Source organism: Diplodia seriata (genome assembly GCF_021436955.1).
Source record: "Diplodia seriata strain FDS-637 chromosome Unknown scaffold_7, whole genome shotgun sequence".
NCBI classification, from domain to species: domain Eukaryota; kingdom Fungi; phylum Ascomycota; class Dothideomycetes; order Botryosphaeriales; family Botryosphaeriaceae; genus Diplodia; species Diplodia seriata.
Genome location: NW_027117314.1, coordinates 2186587 through 2204130, shown reverse-complemented (window position 1 = coordinate 2204130; position 17544 = coordinate 2186587). Strand labels below are relative to the sequence as shown.

The 17544-nt window shown below is 56.4% G+C and overlaps 4 protein-coding genes across 4 annotated transcripts; all 4 read left to right on the top strand.

Moving 5' to 3' along the window:
• Positions 1-374: 374 nt before the first annotated feature.
• HSV2 (Phosphatidylinositol 3,5-bisphosphate-binding protein) lies at positions 375-1688 on the top strand (the record flags this gene model as incomplete). The annotated part of the gene is made up of 2 exons (XM_066778817.1): positions 375-620; positions 699-1688. 2 exons carry the CDS (start codon positions 375-377, stop codon positions 1686-1688), a joined length of 1236 nt encoding a protein of 411 aa, XP_066631254.1.
• Positions 1689-9830: 8142 nt separating this feature from the next.
• SLS55_007397 (uncharacterized protein) lies at positions 9831-10504 on the top strand (the record flags this gene model as incomplete). The annotated part of the gene is made up of 4 exons (XM_066778816.1): positions 9831-9876; positions 9927-9983; positions 10041-10089; positions 10219-10504. The coding sequence occupies 4 exons, from the start codon at positions 9831-9833 to the stop codon at positions 10502-10504; spliced, it is 438 nt and encodes a 145-aa protein (XP_066631253.1).
• Positions 10505-11344: 840 nt separating this feature from the next.
• SLS55_007396 (uncharacterized protein) lies at positions 11345-12653 on the top strand (the record flags this gene model as incomplete). Its single annotated transcript, XM_066778815.1, has 3 exons — positions 11345-11755; positions 12036-12379; positions 12479-12653. 3 exons carry the CDS (start codon positions 11345-11347, stop codon positions 12651-12653), a joined length of 930 nt encoding a protein of 309 aa, XP_066631252.1.
• Positions 12654-15189: 2536 nt separating this feature from the next.
• SLS55_007395 (uncharacterized protein) lies at positions 15190-16740 on the top strand (the record flags this gene model as incomplete). The annotated part of the gene is made up of 1 exon (XM_066778814.1): positions 15190-16740. One exon carries the CDS (start codon positions 15190-15192, stop codon positions 16738-16740), a length of 1551 nt encoding a protein of 516 aa, XP_066631251.1.
• Positions 16741-17544: the final 804 nt, after the last annotated feature.

Genomic DNA, 17544 nt, shown 5'->3' with positions numbered 1-17544 from the left:
GACTGCACTTGAGCGAGCGACTGTCGGCGTCAATTGAGGGTGTGGCTTGGTGGAGTGCGGTGGGCGGAAGGACAGGAGGACGCTGAGGGCGCGGTGATGGAGAAGGCAGTGGAGAGTCGTCGGCCGCTCCTTCCCCCTAATTTCCAAAGGGTCCCTCCGCTGCTCCTGGAAGCGACAGGGATGCGCGCCCCGGCGCGACGTTGTTCCAGAAGCCGCCCGACGCGTGGAGGAGCTGCGTGTCACGGCGCGCGCCCAAGCTCGAGTCGCCATGAGCCCCCGCTGCCCCGTGCGCCAGCTCATCGTCTGCCGCCGGGCTCAAGTCAACCGCGACTCGAGCGGCCGCACCTCTGCCCGCAGCGCCCACCGCCTCCGCCATGAACACGCGCGCTGCCATCAACGACTCCCCGCCGCCGCCGGCCCTGTCCGTCGCGTACAACAGCGACCTCTCGCACTTCAGCGTCGCCCTCGAGACCGGCTTCCGCATCTACGATGCCCCGGACTGCAGACCGGTGAAGGTGCGCGACCTGGGCCAAGGCTTGGGCTGCGTCGAGATGGTTGGCAAGACAAACTACCTCGCCCTCGTCGGCGGCGGCAAGAGCCCCAAGTTTGCCCAGAACAAGGTGAGCACCGGCCGCCGTGTCCCCTTGGAGTTGACCAGCTTGAGCTTCTCTAAACAGGTCCGCCCCGGTGCTATCTAGATCATCTTCTGGAACGAGGGCAAGCAGGAGCCCACTCTGACCTTTGAGTTCAACACCCCGGTCCAACGCGTCCGCCTCAATCAGAAGTACCTCGTCGCAGTGCTGCTCAACAGCATACATGTCTACAAGCTGTCGGCTCGACCGGAGAAGCTGAAGGAGTTTGAGACGGCAAACAACCCATTCGGCCTGTGCTGCCTGAACCAAGATATCGTTGTTTTCCCTGGACGCACCCCCGGCCAGGTGCAGATACTCGAGCTCGCCACTCGGAACATCAACATCATCCCCGCACACTCCAACGCCCTCCGCGCCCTTTCCCTTAGCCCGGACGGGACGATCATCGCAACCGCCAGCGAGCAAGGCACTCTGATCCGCTTGTGGATGGCTGACAATGGCGCAAAGTTCGGTGAGTACCGGCGCGGCGTTGAAAGTGCTACCATCTTCTCCATCGCGCTCTCGCCGTCCAACGCCTTCATGGCGGTGACGTCAGATACCGGGACCCTGCACATATTCGACTTGCCCCATGCGACTCGCCCCTCTTCGGCCGGCGGTCGCCCTCCGAGTGTCAACAGCGACTTCTCTGGCGCCCTCGAGTCCGGCAACGGTGCCGCGGAGCCATCGCACGCATCCAAGTGGGGCTTCTTTTCCAAGATACCCATGGTCCCTCGCATCTTCTCCGACGTGTATTCTACTGCATCTGCCAAATTTGAAATCGGGGATGAGCCTGAGCTGTCCGCTACGCGCCGTGGGACCAACAGCACTGCTGTTGGAAACACATCTTCCGCCATGGGAGGCGGCCTCAACTGGAATACTCCCATCCAAGGTGTTGCTGGCGGTCGTCCGCCGAAGGGTGTGATCGGATGGATCAACGACTCGGAGCTCCTTGTTATAGGCGCCGGCCAGGATGCGCGCTGGGAAAGGTTCCGAGTTGGTATCGCCGAGGATGGTCGTAGAGCTGTTTGGAAAGATGGCTGGAAGAAAATCCTGGAGTGATGCCCAGTCATCTGGCACCGTCGAAGTCCACAGATTTGCATTAACGTTCGTTTGACTAGAAGTGTACAAACTTGCATAGACCACGCCCGGCGTTTTGGATTCGAGGGAAACGAATCGTACACACTGCATGGGCCTTGGGATACCAGGAAGAGCTGGAGTTTTTGGGTGGTATTTGGCATCGTTGTCCGACCCATCGAAATGGATCGTCTGACTTGGCGAAACCTTTGCATGTCCCACAGGTTTTCGTGAGAAACGGGAATGAAGGAGTGTCAAGTCGTCACGGTTATAGACAGTACATATGAATACAATGCAGTTTGCAAGAATCAAACAGAAACCTATGAACTGGTGAAGGCTATAATCATCGCCCTGACAATGAAGACCTCACTAATCCTCTTTGCTTGTAAAGCACCAGCCGTTCAGCCTCACCTTCCGTTGCCTCTTATCGATTTTCGTCTACAGCGTGAGGGTAATTTGTTCAAAGCTCGCGTGTTCAAGATTGAGGCATGCCTCTCACTCAGCAAATCGTCTGCCCATAGCCGCATCACACATCCCAGCTCAGCAGGCTCTCATTGAACTATTACTGCGTCCAAGATTGTCTCTCGGCTTGCGGTGGGGCACACAACACATCAATAAAGGATTTCGACACAATCACTTTCTCTCCATTGTGGTTATAATAAGGAGAGACGGGTCTGATACAGCCCTCCACCACTCACTGAAACCCACCAAGAGGATTAGCACCTACGCAAGCTGCCTCTCATACAATACACTGGGTCGCCCCAACACTACACGACTCTCAACAAGCGAATTTCATATCCAAGTAGTATGAACATAGTCCGTAGCTAGCTAAACACAAGGGGTTGTAACAACCGAACATGCTCCTCAGCGATTCGGTCCGGGCAACAATGTGCCTCATCCAGTCCGTGTCTAGACCTCTCGCCATCACAACAGACGTGGGGAATGGGCAATAGGATCACGAAAGGGCACTGAATGCCAGCAAGAGGGAAAACGCCTACGCAACCCACTCAAGGATCCCTCTCCTCAACCGACCAAAAGACACCCCTTGCTCACCAGAGCAATTTGATTCCAAATATCCCCACGTAACGGGCAGGAAGCCGCCGACCCCGAGGCAAGGGTGAGAGCCGTTGCCAGCTCATGTCTCACTGATACGAACGTGCATGCATCAGGATCGTAGCGCTGTCCATCGCGCGCACAAAGAAGCGGCAAGCTATCATCCAACTTCCCGCTCCCTCCCTCCCTCATGCCGCATGGGCTTTATCTCCGGGCTGGGGAGGAAGGGTATGGGGGGACGATGTGACCGATCCGTGTTCCACGGCATATCTCGAACGCCGTTCCCACTTATTAGGCGTTTTCCGGTGGAGTGAGAAAGAGGGGGGGGGGGGCTGTACAGATTGCGGCAAGTCCTTGGTGTGGCGGTTCCGGCTGGTGGGAAGGAAGCGGGATTGGAGAGAGGGGAGCGCAAGAAAAGGCCTCACATGCGGGACGATGGGATCAATCAAACTGGTCTGGCCATAGGCGGTTGCAGCGGCTCGGGCCATGGCGTTTCCGCGCCGTAGCGGTGGGTTTGATTGGGTTTGAGGTTCTCTCATGCGGGTGCCGCCATGGCCTGGCATGCGAAAGCGGAGGGAGTGTGCGGTCTGCATGATAAAGGATTTTGGAGGTGGATACTGTAGGAGTTTGTGAAGGAAGGAGACGCGTACTTCGTTCATGGTTATCGACGGTGCCTCAGAGGAAGGCGTTTGGTCGAAATTTGGCGGGGAGGGGGTCTCAAAGCTCACTGGGAGAGACACTTTCGACAAGCAGCGATACACTACAGGAGACTAGTTCAAACGATACAGAGAACGATGAATCACATCCTCGCGGCGGTTTGTTCGCATTGTTGAGAACAACAGACAGAGCGTTCAGCCACCTACGCTCGAAGCACAGCGTAAACGCTGCACCGGGATTGCGCGTGCGGTTTCAAAACGATACGGCCACCAACACCTTCAAGATCTTGATCCCGCATCGTTGCCATCTAACGTAGCAGGATGGACCATCCCCTTCTAGCCTTTGGTCCGACCGGTCCGAGGAAAAGCAAGAAGCGTTCTCAAACTTTCCCAAAAAGGCAATCGACGTGAATTGACCAATCCGGGAATTTTCAGCTAACCGCGATAGCCGCCAAATAATATTTAGAGAGGGTGCGCAAGGCTGAAAGTGAAATCATAGGCTATTAATATTGCTGGAGCCAAAAATTTAATGTTATGAAATTGTGGGGACGAATCAATAGACATACATAACCCGGAAGGAGGCGCGGTGTGAGCTCGGGTGATGGTCGCGGTTTACGCGTAGAACTAGCAAGATCCACCCGGCGAGATCGACCAGCTCATTGGATCCACCTGACTATCCATCCTCACCTTGTTGATCTTTGCAGGGACCGTTGACGATTATTGTACCTTCGGTTTGCGCCGTTTTTTATTAGCACTGCCTTCACGACCCACATATCATCCTTCTACTTTTGCTGGGCGCCTCATATGCCTCTCCGATTGTCCTACCGTTCCAGTACCCATGCTGACATAGGTCTGGCAAAGATTCAAACGTGCTCGCTTGGAACATTGTGGCTATGTGAAAGGCCCCGAAGGATAAACAAGAAGTGATCTGCGCGCCGCGTTAGCAACGATTAAGGAAGTGGTCTTGTGGGGCGAATAGGGCAGCAAGGCTGAACACCCGGTATTGACATGACTCTAGACGAATCATGGGTATATGGTAGCGCCGCCACGGAGCAGGATCTGAGACAAGACGGAGATCGAGCAGGACCACGACAATCGTGCTGCCAGCCAAACTTGGGGGGGGAGACTTGGGGAAACGTGGATCTTCAACTGGGTAAGTGCTCCTTGCTTTTTCGCCGTAGGCCTCGTATCTTCACATGCTTGCTTGTATGCCCACCAAGAGCTGGTAGCTGCGTTTGGGATAAAAGAATTGACGATTGGCTGCCTTCCTTGCTCCGGAGATAATGGTAGTCGTGCGGCACAGAGGCTCTGTGCCCTGCCTCTCACCACTCAAGTCTAGACCTACGGAAAGGCAAACGTGGTGGGCCGCTGTCTGCCGACGATTCGCGTTCTTGCCGTGGCCCGAAGCAGCCGGGGTGTCATGCGGGATGAACAAAAAGTGTGTGAGAGGAGTGGGGCATCGGTGGGGTTAGTGGTGGGGTGGATTATCGGTTGCCATGAGTCGCGAATATGAGCGGGCTGGGCTGGACCTGCGTCGTACGTGGATTGAGTCGGCTAGGACACTGGCCCAAATCGAAGCACGGGAGCCCGATCAGAACATTGAACGCAGGCTAGACATGACGTATAGCATCTTCGCTGCCTTTCTGAGTGGCAGGGGGCATTGGTTTGAATAGCGAAGATTGGCGTATGCTGGGATGTCGCACAAGGGTTAGGATGCGATGCTGAGATTGTCGTCATAGGCCTAGAATCGGTCAGCCAGCCTCGTTGTTTTCCCTTTGTCTACCGTGATGGGTCTTTCCAGCCCAATGATTTTGCTGGTCGCGCACCTTGACGTACAACCATGTGCAAATGCGGGACGGGTTGCTCTAGGGTCAGGGGCATGATGAGGCATGAAGTTGGCGTCGGTCGACAAAGTGGCCAACCATAATCGAGCGCCCGTTGAAGTTATGTCACTGCCCTTGAAGGGTCATTCAATTATTGCAAGTGGACATCGAGAGCTGATCTTTCAACGCTCCAGTCGTGGCTTGCGTGTCCGAATACTGTTACTCGCATGACACTCAGGCAAACCAATCGGAGGTGACTTCCGTTTTCGAGATGATGAGGTTCAGGCGCGTCTGGATCCTCAATCCGTCTGCTGGTTTTCAAGATGCAATGGTTTTTGCCAGCAGCTGAACGCACGAGGGCGCATACCCTAGCGGGCAGCTTGACCTTCAATTGGCGCTGCCACTGCTGCGGGGGATGCAGGGAGGGCGCGCACCGTTACCCCAAGAATATTCTCGTCTCCGGGGCACTTCAATATGCGCCAAGCAAAAAAATTCCATGGCCATGACGTAGCAGTCTGCAAGCCATGAGGGAAAATAATCTTGCGAACCCGAGAGTCCCAAGTGCCCGGTTACGTTGGAAACAACCTCGTGGATGCAGGCGGCGCGTCTGGGACAAGCATCTCGTAGACTTGACCCGGTAGGCTGATAGCGAAATAAGCTGGGGATCGGCGGTAAGCGAGGGGTCAAGAGGATACACGTATCCTGTTGAGCGGGGGCTGCAACAAAAGGTGCCATTGCACGCGCGGAGAAGCAAAGTCCGGTAAAAGTGGACGGCGCACTACGCAAGTGCTGAGGATGGTGAAACAGAAAACCAGCAGAACGCCAACTTCGCAGTGCAGTAGGCACGGACGCGATGCAGTGGTTCCGGTGAGGCTAAGAGGCTTTGAGCTAAGAGCGGCCCGTAGCCGTTGATAGGAATGCATTACCGAGCCGCGGTCCATGGGGGTTCGTGTTGTCGTTGATCTTACTGGAGGAAGTGGCAGGGCAACCCGGTATCTGCCGTCCGCGGCTGAGTGATAGAGTTATGGAGAGAAAAACAGTGGGAATCCGCCTGGGTCAGAGAGCTGAGCGAGACCAGAGCACTGATGTATGGGAGAACGAGAGATGGGTGCTGCAACACTCATCCTGTCGTGACCACAGATGAGGAAAGTTAACCGTCAAAGAGGACCATTGCCAAGTCGGCAATTCCAGGCGCTGTGAGCCTATCATGTAAGGTTAAAGCCGCCGTTTGATGTTGAGACATGGCATGTTGTTAGGTGGACATCGGAGATTGGTGACCCAGATTGACGGGCCAGTCTTTACTCCAAAGAGGGTGTATCGAGATGATCTAGCTTCCGAATCACTGGGTGTTGTTCGGTAGTCGGGCCTCAAAGGGAGAGCACGAGTGGGCTGCGGAGACCCTGGATTACTTTTCCAATGGCCCGATGGGTTCCGGGTCGAGTAAGCTAACCAGATTAGTGTGCTCAAGTCTCAAAATGGTGCAGGTGTGCCCAACAGGTTAGCAGATCCTCAGGCCATCGCTCAACGGCGCGAACGGACGCCTAGCCCTCGAGGAATCACGGCAATGGGGTGATCAAGGTTGAAAGGTTTTGCTGATGATTCCCAGACGGAGATGAAGGGCTAGACGAGATCGGCGGGCTGAGTTATATCCGAACGGTGGATGGGGTTGCGGAGTGCATATGCCTCGGGAGGGCCCCTTCGCCTCGTTTACTGCACCTAGCGGCGGGCGGGAGCACGAGCTACCGTCTGTGTTGAAGTGCGGGTGCAGTGGCATCCTTGCAACGTGCACCTCAGCTTTGGCAGCTTTGGCGGGGACAGCCCACGCTGTCAATGGAGCCCGGAGCATTGACTCCCCCTTCCGCTGAACATGTCCTCTTTCAGTCGGGTGCTTCTTCCAGTGTTTGGTGGGACCGTTGGTGGGCAAGCCACCGGCTGCTGCGTGCAGCCGAAGAGACAGATACTGCGAAGGCCAGACCATTCGAAGAGAGCGAGGCTTGGGCGTGCATGCAGTGCCGTACGTGGGCCAGAAGGAAGGCTTGGATTCATCGTGATAGCCCCGGAATGCTGGCGAGCCACGGACGGAGACGGGCTTTGGCGTATCGCGGGGAAGGTGGAACGACGGGCGTGCATTTGGGCACTGCCGGCGCCCAGCGCGGCTGGCGGGATAATTGGGACGACGGGCAGACGGCGACTGGCGAAGGTTGCGGGCGAGATGAGTATGGAGGAGGTCCACTGCCAGCAGCCGGAGAGCGCGGTGTCGGTTACACGACAGGTGGGCTTCCGAGCGTTGGGCGGAAGTGCATCCACTGGCCGATCGGCGGCAGCGCCGGACCAGACGGCGAGCTTCGCAGGGCCAGGCCGTGGGGCTTGTGCGAGGGTGGAAATGGTAAAGACTGGGCCGGCCACGCTTCCGGGGGACCCTGAGTGTTCGCGCGCTGACCGGCGCCTGCCCGCTCGACAGCACCAGCTCCAGCACCATCATGACTTCGTCCTCCAGCTCGGCCGCTCCACTCCTCCACGATCGAGTCCAGGCCGTGCATCATGCACGGCGCTCGCGGAAACGGGGGAGCGCTTCCGACGCCACGAAGCTTCCCTGATCAACTGCTGATGCTGGCGAATGGAGAACGCGTGTTCGCAGATCCAGCGGCCGCGCGAGAGCCGCTGCGCTCTCTCACTTGCCGGCAGCGCGCCCTCCCTGCACGCCTGCACCCCCGGCGACGTCGCGCGACAGGCCATCGCCCAACGCCCCCCCTGGCCCTGGATGACGTGCAGCGGCCGTCGCGCACTATGTCGTTATTCGGGAGCACCGCGCCAGCGCCCCTCTCCACCGCGCCCATGCCGTGATGCGCTGCTCGCTGGTCGCTTGCATGTGCTGTGCCCCGTGGCAGCCGATGTACAGGCACCTGCCGGCCAGCAGGCTCCACCTGGCCATGGCATCGCAGCCGTCGGCCGTCGTCGGTGCTGGAGGCCACGCCATCAGGTGAGCTGGGCCAGCTGCACACGGTGCCTGACTACGCGGATCGCAGGCTGAGTATTTCACGGAGCTGGGGCAGCGTCGAATGGGCGGGCGAGGAGCGCGGTGCTGGGGCGATGTGGCGCTGTCGGCTGCACGCCAATCGCCGCGCTACAGGGAGCAGGGGGGCAAAAAGACCTACGGCTGACCCGTCTTGCTGTGACGTCCGAGCTCATTCACGAACCCTAACTCTCCGCTGCCTATTCCTGCGTCAACTGCGCTTGCTGCCGAAAATTCATGTCTCGTCACATTTGCTCGCCCGGAGCCCCGGAGCCCCTGCCTGTCTCCCGCCCCCGCCGCCCAACCAGCGTTGCGCCATTTGCCTGATCCGGCCGGGACCGAAATGCTGCGCTCTTCCTACTTTGTGCATCTTTTATGGACCGGTGGCGGCGCGATGCTGCTAGGAGGCTGATGCAATCATCGAATTGGCCAGCCGCTGCCCGGCTTTAATACTCAACACTCAGCTCCCCATCGCCAGCCCTTCTTTGTTGTCGTGCACTACTTATTCAATCTTCTCCTTCTCTGCCTTCTCTTCCACACCGTGTCCTTCCTGAACTACATTGTAATACTTTCAGCTACGAGTCATGGCACCCCAGGAGCACATCCCGCCGGTACGTTCCGCATTCTAACTCCCTCTCTTGAACATAACACTGACATCGTGGGATACTAGGCGGCGAGCATACTAGGTGTACGTGCCGCATGCAGACTTCCAAATCTTCTTCTCACTGACAGTTCCCGTGGCTGCAGACTATCGGCACTGGTAGGTCAATGGAGCCGACTTCAATTCCGAGACACCGACACTAACTTTTTGCAGTGTAAGGCAACCAAGACACGATGCACCCCCACAACAGGCTGCTAACGTTGCTGCGCCGACTGCAGATGCTGGTGTGTCCAGGTATGTCATCGTGACTCCCCAAGATTCCTTCGATGCCCGATTCTAATACGAGTGTGATAGATCCTCCCACAGTACGTAATCGCGCGCACACGTGGCTGAATCAGTCGTTGACCGAAGACAGAATATACACCAATTGGCGGCATAAGCAGACCGATGGATTGCCATGGATCATGCCCTTCTTGTGGGCTGCTGGTGAGCCGCATCGCTGTCATCCTCGTCAGCCACCGTCTGACTTGTCTCAGCTGCCGTGCCGTTTGGCGTCTACAATATCGTACAGGTTCGTATTCTCAGGCCTGCGAGTCGTGGGGCTCTTTCTAACAATCCTTAGAACTTCAACATCCCATTACAAGTCCAACCCCAGGTGTTCTGCGCATTGACACTGATTTGCTGGGCGCAAACCTTGATATACCATGAGTACGCATTTGCCTCCACAATACCGCCGGCAGTTTGCTAATGCTGCGTAGACATTGGAGGGTCTGGACAGCCACCTTGGCTGCTGTGGTCACAGGGCTTGTCTCGGGCGGCATCGAGGCGCTTCTAATTTTGACTCTGAGGGTACGCTGCATGTGGTCATACGAGATTTTCGTCAACTAACCGGTTCAGGGTCCCTATTCAAGAGGTGTGGAGTGGCCAATTATTACTGTTGGCGTAATCGCAGCTGTTGTGCTCGCTGTGGGCTTGCTTCCCATGTACTGGGAACAATGGAAGCGTGATGGAAGGGCGAAGGACATCAGTATGTGTCTGCACTCATCGAAACGTCCACTCCTTTACTTACAGTGCCAGGCTTCCTCTTCCTGACCACAGATTTCGCTGGTGCTACTTTCTCGTTGATAGCCCTGGGTAAGAGCTTCAGGCAAAAATTATACACGCTCGCAGCAATGCTAACCAATGCTACAGTTGTCCAGCAAACCTTTGATTACCTTGGAGGCGTTCTTTATATCGTTTGGTACGTCAACATCTACTACGAATATTGTGCTCACCTGGGGGTTCTCTTATTTCCCCCTCAAAGCCTGCACTCATGTGTACACAGCGTTGGCCGGCTTCCTATTATCAAACAAGTACTAACTCTCTATAGCATGGTCCTCGAAATCGGCATTGTGGTCTGGCACCTTTCGTGGATGTACCGCAACCGTCGCACCCTCAAAGCCGCCAAGCGCATCGGCATGTCCTACGACCAATACGTCAGCGCAGATGCGAAGCCACCGAAGACCTCAGGCTCCTGCACTACCGATGGCTCCCGAAACAACAGCCTCACGTCGCATGCTACGTTCCACAAAGATAGCGACGAGCAGTCGGAGAAGGTCGAGGGATCAACCAGCCAACATGTTGATACGGAACGTGACGTGGAGCGGGATGCGTGATTGCGGATTCGACTGTTCTTTTCTTTCCCACTGAGATACCTTTACCATCTCAGAAAAGTTTTATACCAGCCAAATTTGTTGAGCAGGCTATTCCCTATCATTTGAAAGTTTCACAGCGAGCGGCAAGGGAAAATCGATGTACTAGTAGTCGGGGAGTTTTATTTGATCTGGGTTCTATACGAAATTGCGTGGTGCGCCTCGGAGGGCGTTTAATTTGTTGTGGCGCAAAAGTTTAGAGTACCCTTCCTTTGTCTTTGAATGAAGAAGGACTCGGTTGACACGGCGTCTGGGCATATAGTTTTTAGTCAACTGTAGGAGTCTTTAACTCACATTTAGAAAAGTCAAGCATTGTGAAGTAAGATAGCGAGTCACGACATTTATAGTGAGGAAGTGCCTCATTGGACCTGTACGGAACGATTTTTGTATGCGACCTCCGGACGCCTGAGACAAGACGTCAAATTCGGCTTTGGTTCGCGGGTCTCATGTTCCGAGCAATGCACTTTATGACCATCTATCTGTCTTCACGTTTTCTTGTGACAGTTTTTGAACTTGGTGAGGCACCGCCCAAAATCACTCCAAACGGGCCTCAATTCGCGAGCCGAGGTAAAGGGCCCCGCGGCCCGCAGCAGGCGACAGCTTCGTTGGTCTGCAGGAGCTGCGCCACAACAACGTCAACAACCAGAAACCACAGGCGTAGGTATAAATTCCCCAAAAAGGCGGACCATATCGATCCACTCGATTCTCCACAGCAACACCGTCCCACCCAGTCTCATCCCCATTATTCCTTCCTCCACCACAATCATCAACATCATCATCGACAACACCGACAACAACACCACCATGCCCTCCGAACACGGCGCCTCCGAAACCCCGTCCACAGCCATCCCCCCCTCCCCCCACCTCCCCAAGCCCTTCCTCCCCACCCCCTCCATCCCCAACCTCCGCGACGCGGGCAAAAACCTGCCGACCGCCGGCGGCGGTGCGATCCGCGCGCTCACCCTCCTCCGCAGCGCCGACCCCTCGCACGCCTCGGCCGCCGACCGCGAGATCCTGCGCGGGCTGCGCGTGACGAGGGTGTTTGATCTGCGGTCGAGGCCCGAGATCGAGAAGAGGGGAGGGAAGGTGGATGATGAGGGCGAGGGCGAGGAGGAGATGCTGAGGAGGGTGTGGGTGCCGGTGTTTGAGGACGAGGTGTTCGTGCCTGAGAGGCTGGCGGTGAGGTATAGGGAGTATGCGAGCAAGGGGTTGGAGGTGAGTTTCGTTTTCGTTTTCCTTCCTTTTTCGCTTTTCTCTCGGTAACTTGGGGTGAGAGGTGGGTAATGGTGATGGGTGATGATGGGTGAATGGAATCAATCAGGGGACGTGTGAAGAGACTGTTGATGTGCAGAGAGAGCTGCTGCAGCACTCATTTGGGTCAAGCCAGGAGGGCAAAAGATCAAGGATGGAGTGCGCACGCATATATCGGCATCCCGCTCCGTTGACAACGCCAATCTGCTTCCCCCCTCGTCCACACACACGTTCACTGACGCAGTACCGTCTTCTGCAGGGTTTCGTCGCAGCTTACGGAGAGGTCCTTGCCGCCGCCGGCCCTGCCTATGGCACCATTCTCAGGCACATCGCGAACGAGGCATCGGCCGAGAAGCCGAACGCGCTGCTTGTGCATTGCTCCGCGGGGAAAGACCGCACCGGCGTGTTCGTGGCGGTGTTGCTGTCGATGCTCGGAGTGGAGGATGAGCTGATCGCAGACGAATACGCCCTCACCGAAGTAGGCCTCGCGCATGTGAAGCCACTGCTCATCAAGAAGATTTCGGACAATCCTGCATTCAAGGAGACCGGCGCCGGTAAGGAAGGCGCGGAGAGGATGTCGGGCAGCAAGTATGTGGATATCTCTTGTATTGATCTATTGCGTTTTGGTCGCGTGAAGACCTGCTGAGGGGTTGTCTCCAGAGATAATGACTAACGATGTCTGTGCAGGAAGGACAGCATGCTCGCAGCCTTGGCCATGATCCGTGAGAAGTATGGGAGTGCCGAAGGATATGTTCGGACCATTTGCGGCCTTTCCACAGAGGAGATTGAACGTATCCGACAAGTCATGATTGTTCCCACAAATGAGGACCACGACGAGGATGCGAAGAGTGCGGCAGTGTAGCTGGAAACAGAGCCTGCCAGACTTTTTGTCCGTAGGACGTCTCTGGCACCCTGATGGATTTTTATCTTCGAGCTTGAGTCAGCAGATTGATAACTGGATCTTTTTCTCAAGAACGAGGTTGGGTGTATTCTTTGCTTGGGTTTACCGGGGAAGAACACATGATAAGAGCGGCTTTAGCCGAAGGAGTCAGTTATTGGTAGAGGTTTCAGGTACCCCGGTCCGGATCAAATGTCTTTCTATCAATTACAGATCCATGCTCTCTTGCTTTTGTGATACAAGAACACAATGGGCTGATGCATGTGCCGTTGATAATGCATCGAGCTGGTTTCTCCTTGGGGGAAAAGAAAATAAAAGATCCATTGAGAGCCTATTCAACCACTATCGTGTCGTCGGGTTGTCTGTTCAGTATCAAGCATTCCTCGTACCGGCATATGCTCACTTCGCCGTTTCCACGTGGCATTCTTTCTTCGGTAGACAATCCCACCAAGATACTGTAAAAGGCTCTAGGCTGTTGTGATTCGCACAAAGCAGACCCGATTAATGAATACGACTCTTTGCCACACCAGGTCCTTTATGCAGCCAAGAGGAGCAATCCCTTGCTGAACTCGAAAATCCAGCACCGATACAGGTAGTGTTCAACAGGCCGATCGCAAGGTGTGCTGATTGCAACGACCCTCGATCATCCACCAAGGGTGCTTGGCAGGGTTGGCCAGGCGAATGGGGCTCGAGGACCGCCGAGACAAATGTGATGAATGGACGTCGTCCTGAGGTCATCGTTGATAGTGCGCGAAGGAACCTCAGGGAGGAAAGAGTGCGTGATCTGCAGCGTGACGTAGAGATCTTCCCTGTGTCTGGGGGATCATGGAGACTTTTGTTTGTCCGTCGCCGGTAGGATTTGATGGCGAGCCACGAGCCGATCCAACCAGAAAAGTGCTTCGAGGGGCTTACCTGTCTCCCGGGATGCCGATCTGCGCTTCCAGCTTTATTTCGATCAGCGGCCCACTCGACCACCACATCGTACCCAACAAAAACGGCACAAAGGTAACATACAATCAGTACTCAAGTGTGCGTGCGGCAACACACGTCTCGAGTTGAAAAGTGCCGCGACCAGTCCATTTTCGACCTGCAGGTGGATGATGAAATTGCGGTGAAAACGGGAAATTAGTATCGGGGTGTGGTGTTTCGAAACCACGACTTTGGACATGCTTGGGGATGCATCGTCAAGACTTCTATTTTGAGTCGGCAGAAGGCTCCGATCCGCAAAGAGAGAATCGACAAATGCCGATCTTGCCTTCCTTTCGAGGCTGGGCATGGCCGTGTACCGAGGATCATGGTGGGCTGCATCAAGCGAGCGTATTCGAAGCGCCTGAGCTTCATTAATGCTTTACGAAAACAGCAACGGATCTCCGACATGATCGGAACGCAAGAAGCACTCCGACGCGTCACGAAAGCAAGCAGCCCGAAGCTTGAGGCCGAGCGACCCAACGTCGAACTCTCTTGTTTTTTTCGCACCGGCTGTCCGCCTTACGGAAGGCCGCGTCTCGGGCTGTTGTCGATAAGTGTCCGTGGAGGCGGTTCTGGAGATCAATCGCGAGCGTCAGGGGCGGATCGGCTCCCGCATCAAGCTCCAAGGAGAAGGCGGGCGCCTAGCATGACATCAATCCCGGTGGTTTCGACTGCCCTACAGGGCTGCTGGCTGGGGACGCGAAACACCAGCGGACAGGCCGTTGCAATCGGACCCCGGCCGAGCCGGATAAACGGCCGCCAGGCGTCGGAGGTAGCACGTGCACCCGTCGTCCCATGCTCATTTGGTGGTGCGAGATTGATGTTATGCGAGATGACTGCGGAGGGTGCCCTGCAGCCAGCCCAGCTTGGCAGGCCGAGTTAAGTTCGACGTCGCACTCAGGCGCCGGTCACGCATCAAGGGGTGCGTATAGGAAGGATTGGAGGAGAGCGAAGAAAGCGTCGGGGCCCCAGTCTGCAGGCGCAGCAGCTCAGCGCCACTGCACAGCCAGCTTGACAGCGGGCGGCGGCAGCGAGCGAGTGGCAAGCGACGCGCGCTGGCCGGACACAGGGCAGGTGCGGTCTTGGCGGGCCCTGTTTTGGGTCGGAACAGGCACTGACAGGGTCGCTTGGCCGGGCTGTGATTGGCCGCCAGAGGCCCATGGTGCGGCAGCGACCGACAGCCCCACAGCGATGCGCGTAGTAGCGCCGCGACCTGGCCATGTTGAAACATCCGGAACACCTCCTGGGCGGCGGCCTCTATACCGCGATGGGCGCCCTGCCCGCCCTTCAAAAACCCCAGCGCCGCCCCGTCATTCTGGCGCCGTGTTCGTTTTCGCTGGGGCTCTTGTCGACCAAGTCTTTCACCACCCTCACTCTTTGTTTTTGCTGGCCAATCGTGTGAGCCATTCTTTCTTCTTTCGAGAGCGCCACTCCTTCATTCAGACGCTCTCCGTATCTATTTCTCCCAGCGCCCGGCCGCTGTCACGCTCTCTCCTGTGTTTCAAACAGAATTCTTAACAACCCACCCACCATGCGTTCCACCGCCTTCGCTGTTGCCGCTGGTCTGGCAGCAGTCATTCCCACTGCCTCCGCGCAGACCTATTCCGAGTGCAACCCTATGAACGCCTCGCAGTTCCCTTGCCCCGTCAACGCTGGTCTAAACACCAAGTCCTGGAACAGCGACTTTTCCGTCGGAAAGAACACCAGCTGGAGCTATGTCGCCCCCGCCGTCAAGTACGGAACCGATGGAGCCGAGTTCACCATCACCAAGCGTGGCGAGGCCCCGACTATCAAGACCGACTTCTACATCTTCTACGGAAAGGTCGAGGTCAAGATGAAGTCCGCTCCCGGCCAGGGCATCATCAGCAGTATCGTCCTGCAGTCCGAGGACTTGGACGAGATTGACTGGGAGTTCCTGGGTGGCACCAACAGCATCGTCCAGACCAACTACTTCGGCAAGGGCAACACCACCACCTACGACAGGATGCAGCAGTTCGACGTCGCCACCCCCCAGGACACTGTCCACACCTACTCGGTGGACTGGACCAAGGAGTCGATCGTCTGGGCCATTGACGGAACCGCCGTCCGCACTCTCAACTACGCCGATGCCAACGGTGGTACCAACTTCCCCCAGACCCCCATGAACATCCGCCTCGGCATCTGGGCCGGCGGTGACCCCGATAACGACTTCTGGACCATTCAATGGGCTGGTGGCAACACGACGTACGATGCCGCCGCCGGCATGCCCTGGAGCATGTTTGTCGAGGACGTCAAGATCACCAACTACAACCCCGGCTGCAGCTACAACTTCACCGACACCACTGGATCCTCTGACAGCATCAGCATCGCCAACGAGGGCTGCGATCTTGTTGGCACCAGCCCCACCCAGTCCACCTCGTCCAACACTGCTGTTTCCACCGGTGCTGCTGCCTCCGGCTCTGCTTCCGCTTCCGGCTCTGGTTCTGCTGACGGTGTCGCCGGCTCGAGTGAGAGTAGCGGTGCTGATTTCAGTGAGACTGCTGCCGCGGGCGGTAACACCACTCCTACCGGCAGCGACGTTAGCGCTACGTCCCCTGCTGGTTCCGGCTCGGGCTCTGCCAGCGGCACCGATGTGAGCGGGTCTGACGAGTCTGGCTCGTGTGCTCCTATCATCGTTACCACGACCGTTATGCTCCAGCCCGGCGAGACTGCTCCTGCTCAGACCACTCCGGCAGTGTCTGTCCCGGTTGTTGAGACCACTACTGCTGAGACCACTCCTGCAGAGACCACCCCTGCGCCTTCGTCGACTGCCGATGTGGACGGCGAGGCATCTAGCAGCGTCGCTACCTCCACCACCGACGAGCTCGGCAGCGGTACCATGACCCTTGCAGTGCCGAGCGGCAGCAACTATCCCATTCCTTCGGAGCCCGCGACCAGCGATGTTGAAGGCGGTGACTCGACGGCCGCTGCCTCAGCCACTACTCCCGCCAGCACTCCCAGCGCGACCCCGCCCGTCTTCACTGGCGCGGCCGCCCCCATTGCTATGGGAGGTGTCAAAAACGCCCTGTTCTTTGGCGGTGTCGCTGCCGTCCTGGCGCTGTAAAGGTGTCAACCTCCAGATGACTGTATTTACCGACTGAGATCCTTTACATAACTTCGTTTCATTCTTGTTAAATTGCTTTTGAGTTTGCGGTTTTGGTAAGCGACTGAGTCGCAAAGTGGCGGGTTGGGGTTTTGGTTGTGAGTTAATGGTTTGGTGCGCCTTTGGTCGGCGATAGACCGCAAGATATCCCACTCGCAGGTTCACTGCAGTGAAAATTTATGAACTTTCATGGATTATGAAACCAACAATTCCTTCAAGCTCTGGGCTGTGGTTGTATATTGAAGAGTGTATATTGTCAGTAGTGTGCATGTCCTGCTCTCGTAAGCTGGCAGCCATTCCTCGGACCAACCTTTCCACTTCAACACATGGCGACATGTCCATGAAGTTTGCTTTAGCCATCAATCTGCCTTTGAAGGTCACGGATGGTATCTATCAGTATGCATGACTACTCACATGGGTTGCGTTTGCTCAGCATTTATGTCCTCTAGGAAACTTCTAATACCTAAATTCCTTCACCAGTGAAGAGATTTTGAAATATACTGAGCTTCTGAAAACCCATTCTGAGTAGGTTAATTGAAAGATGAGATGAACAAAGTGCGTACCCTGCCGCTCTGCAGCCCTGGCACGTGCGTTGACACAGAAACGCCGATGATTGGCCGATCTAGGGCGCCAGATAGCCCAGTGTACGCGCTCCTCGCGACGCGTCGCTGATCCCGCAGCTTGCCTCCAGACACTCCAACCACAGCAGCCCGGGCGCATCACCACCTCCTGCTCGCGGTCGAAAACAATGGTCGCCTGAATCTA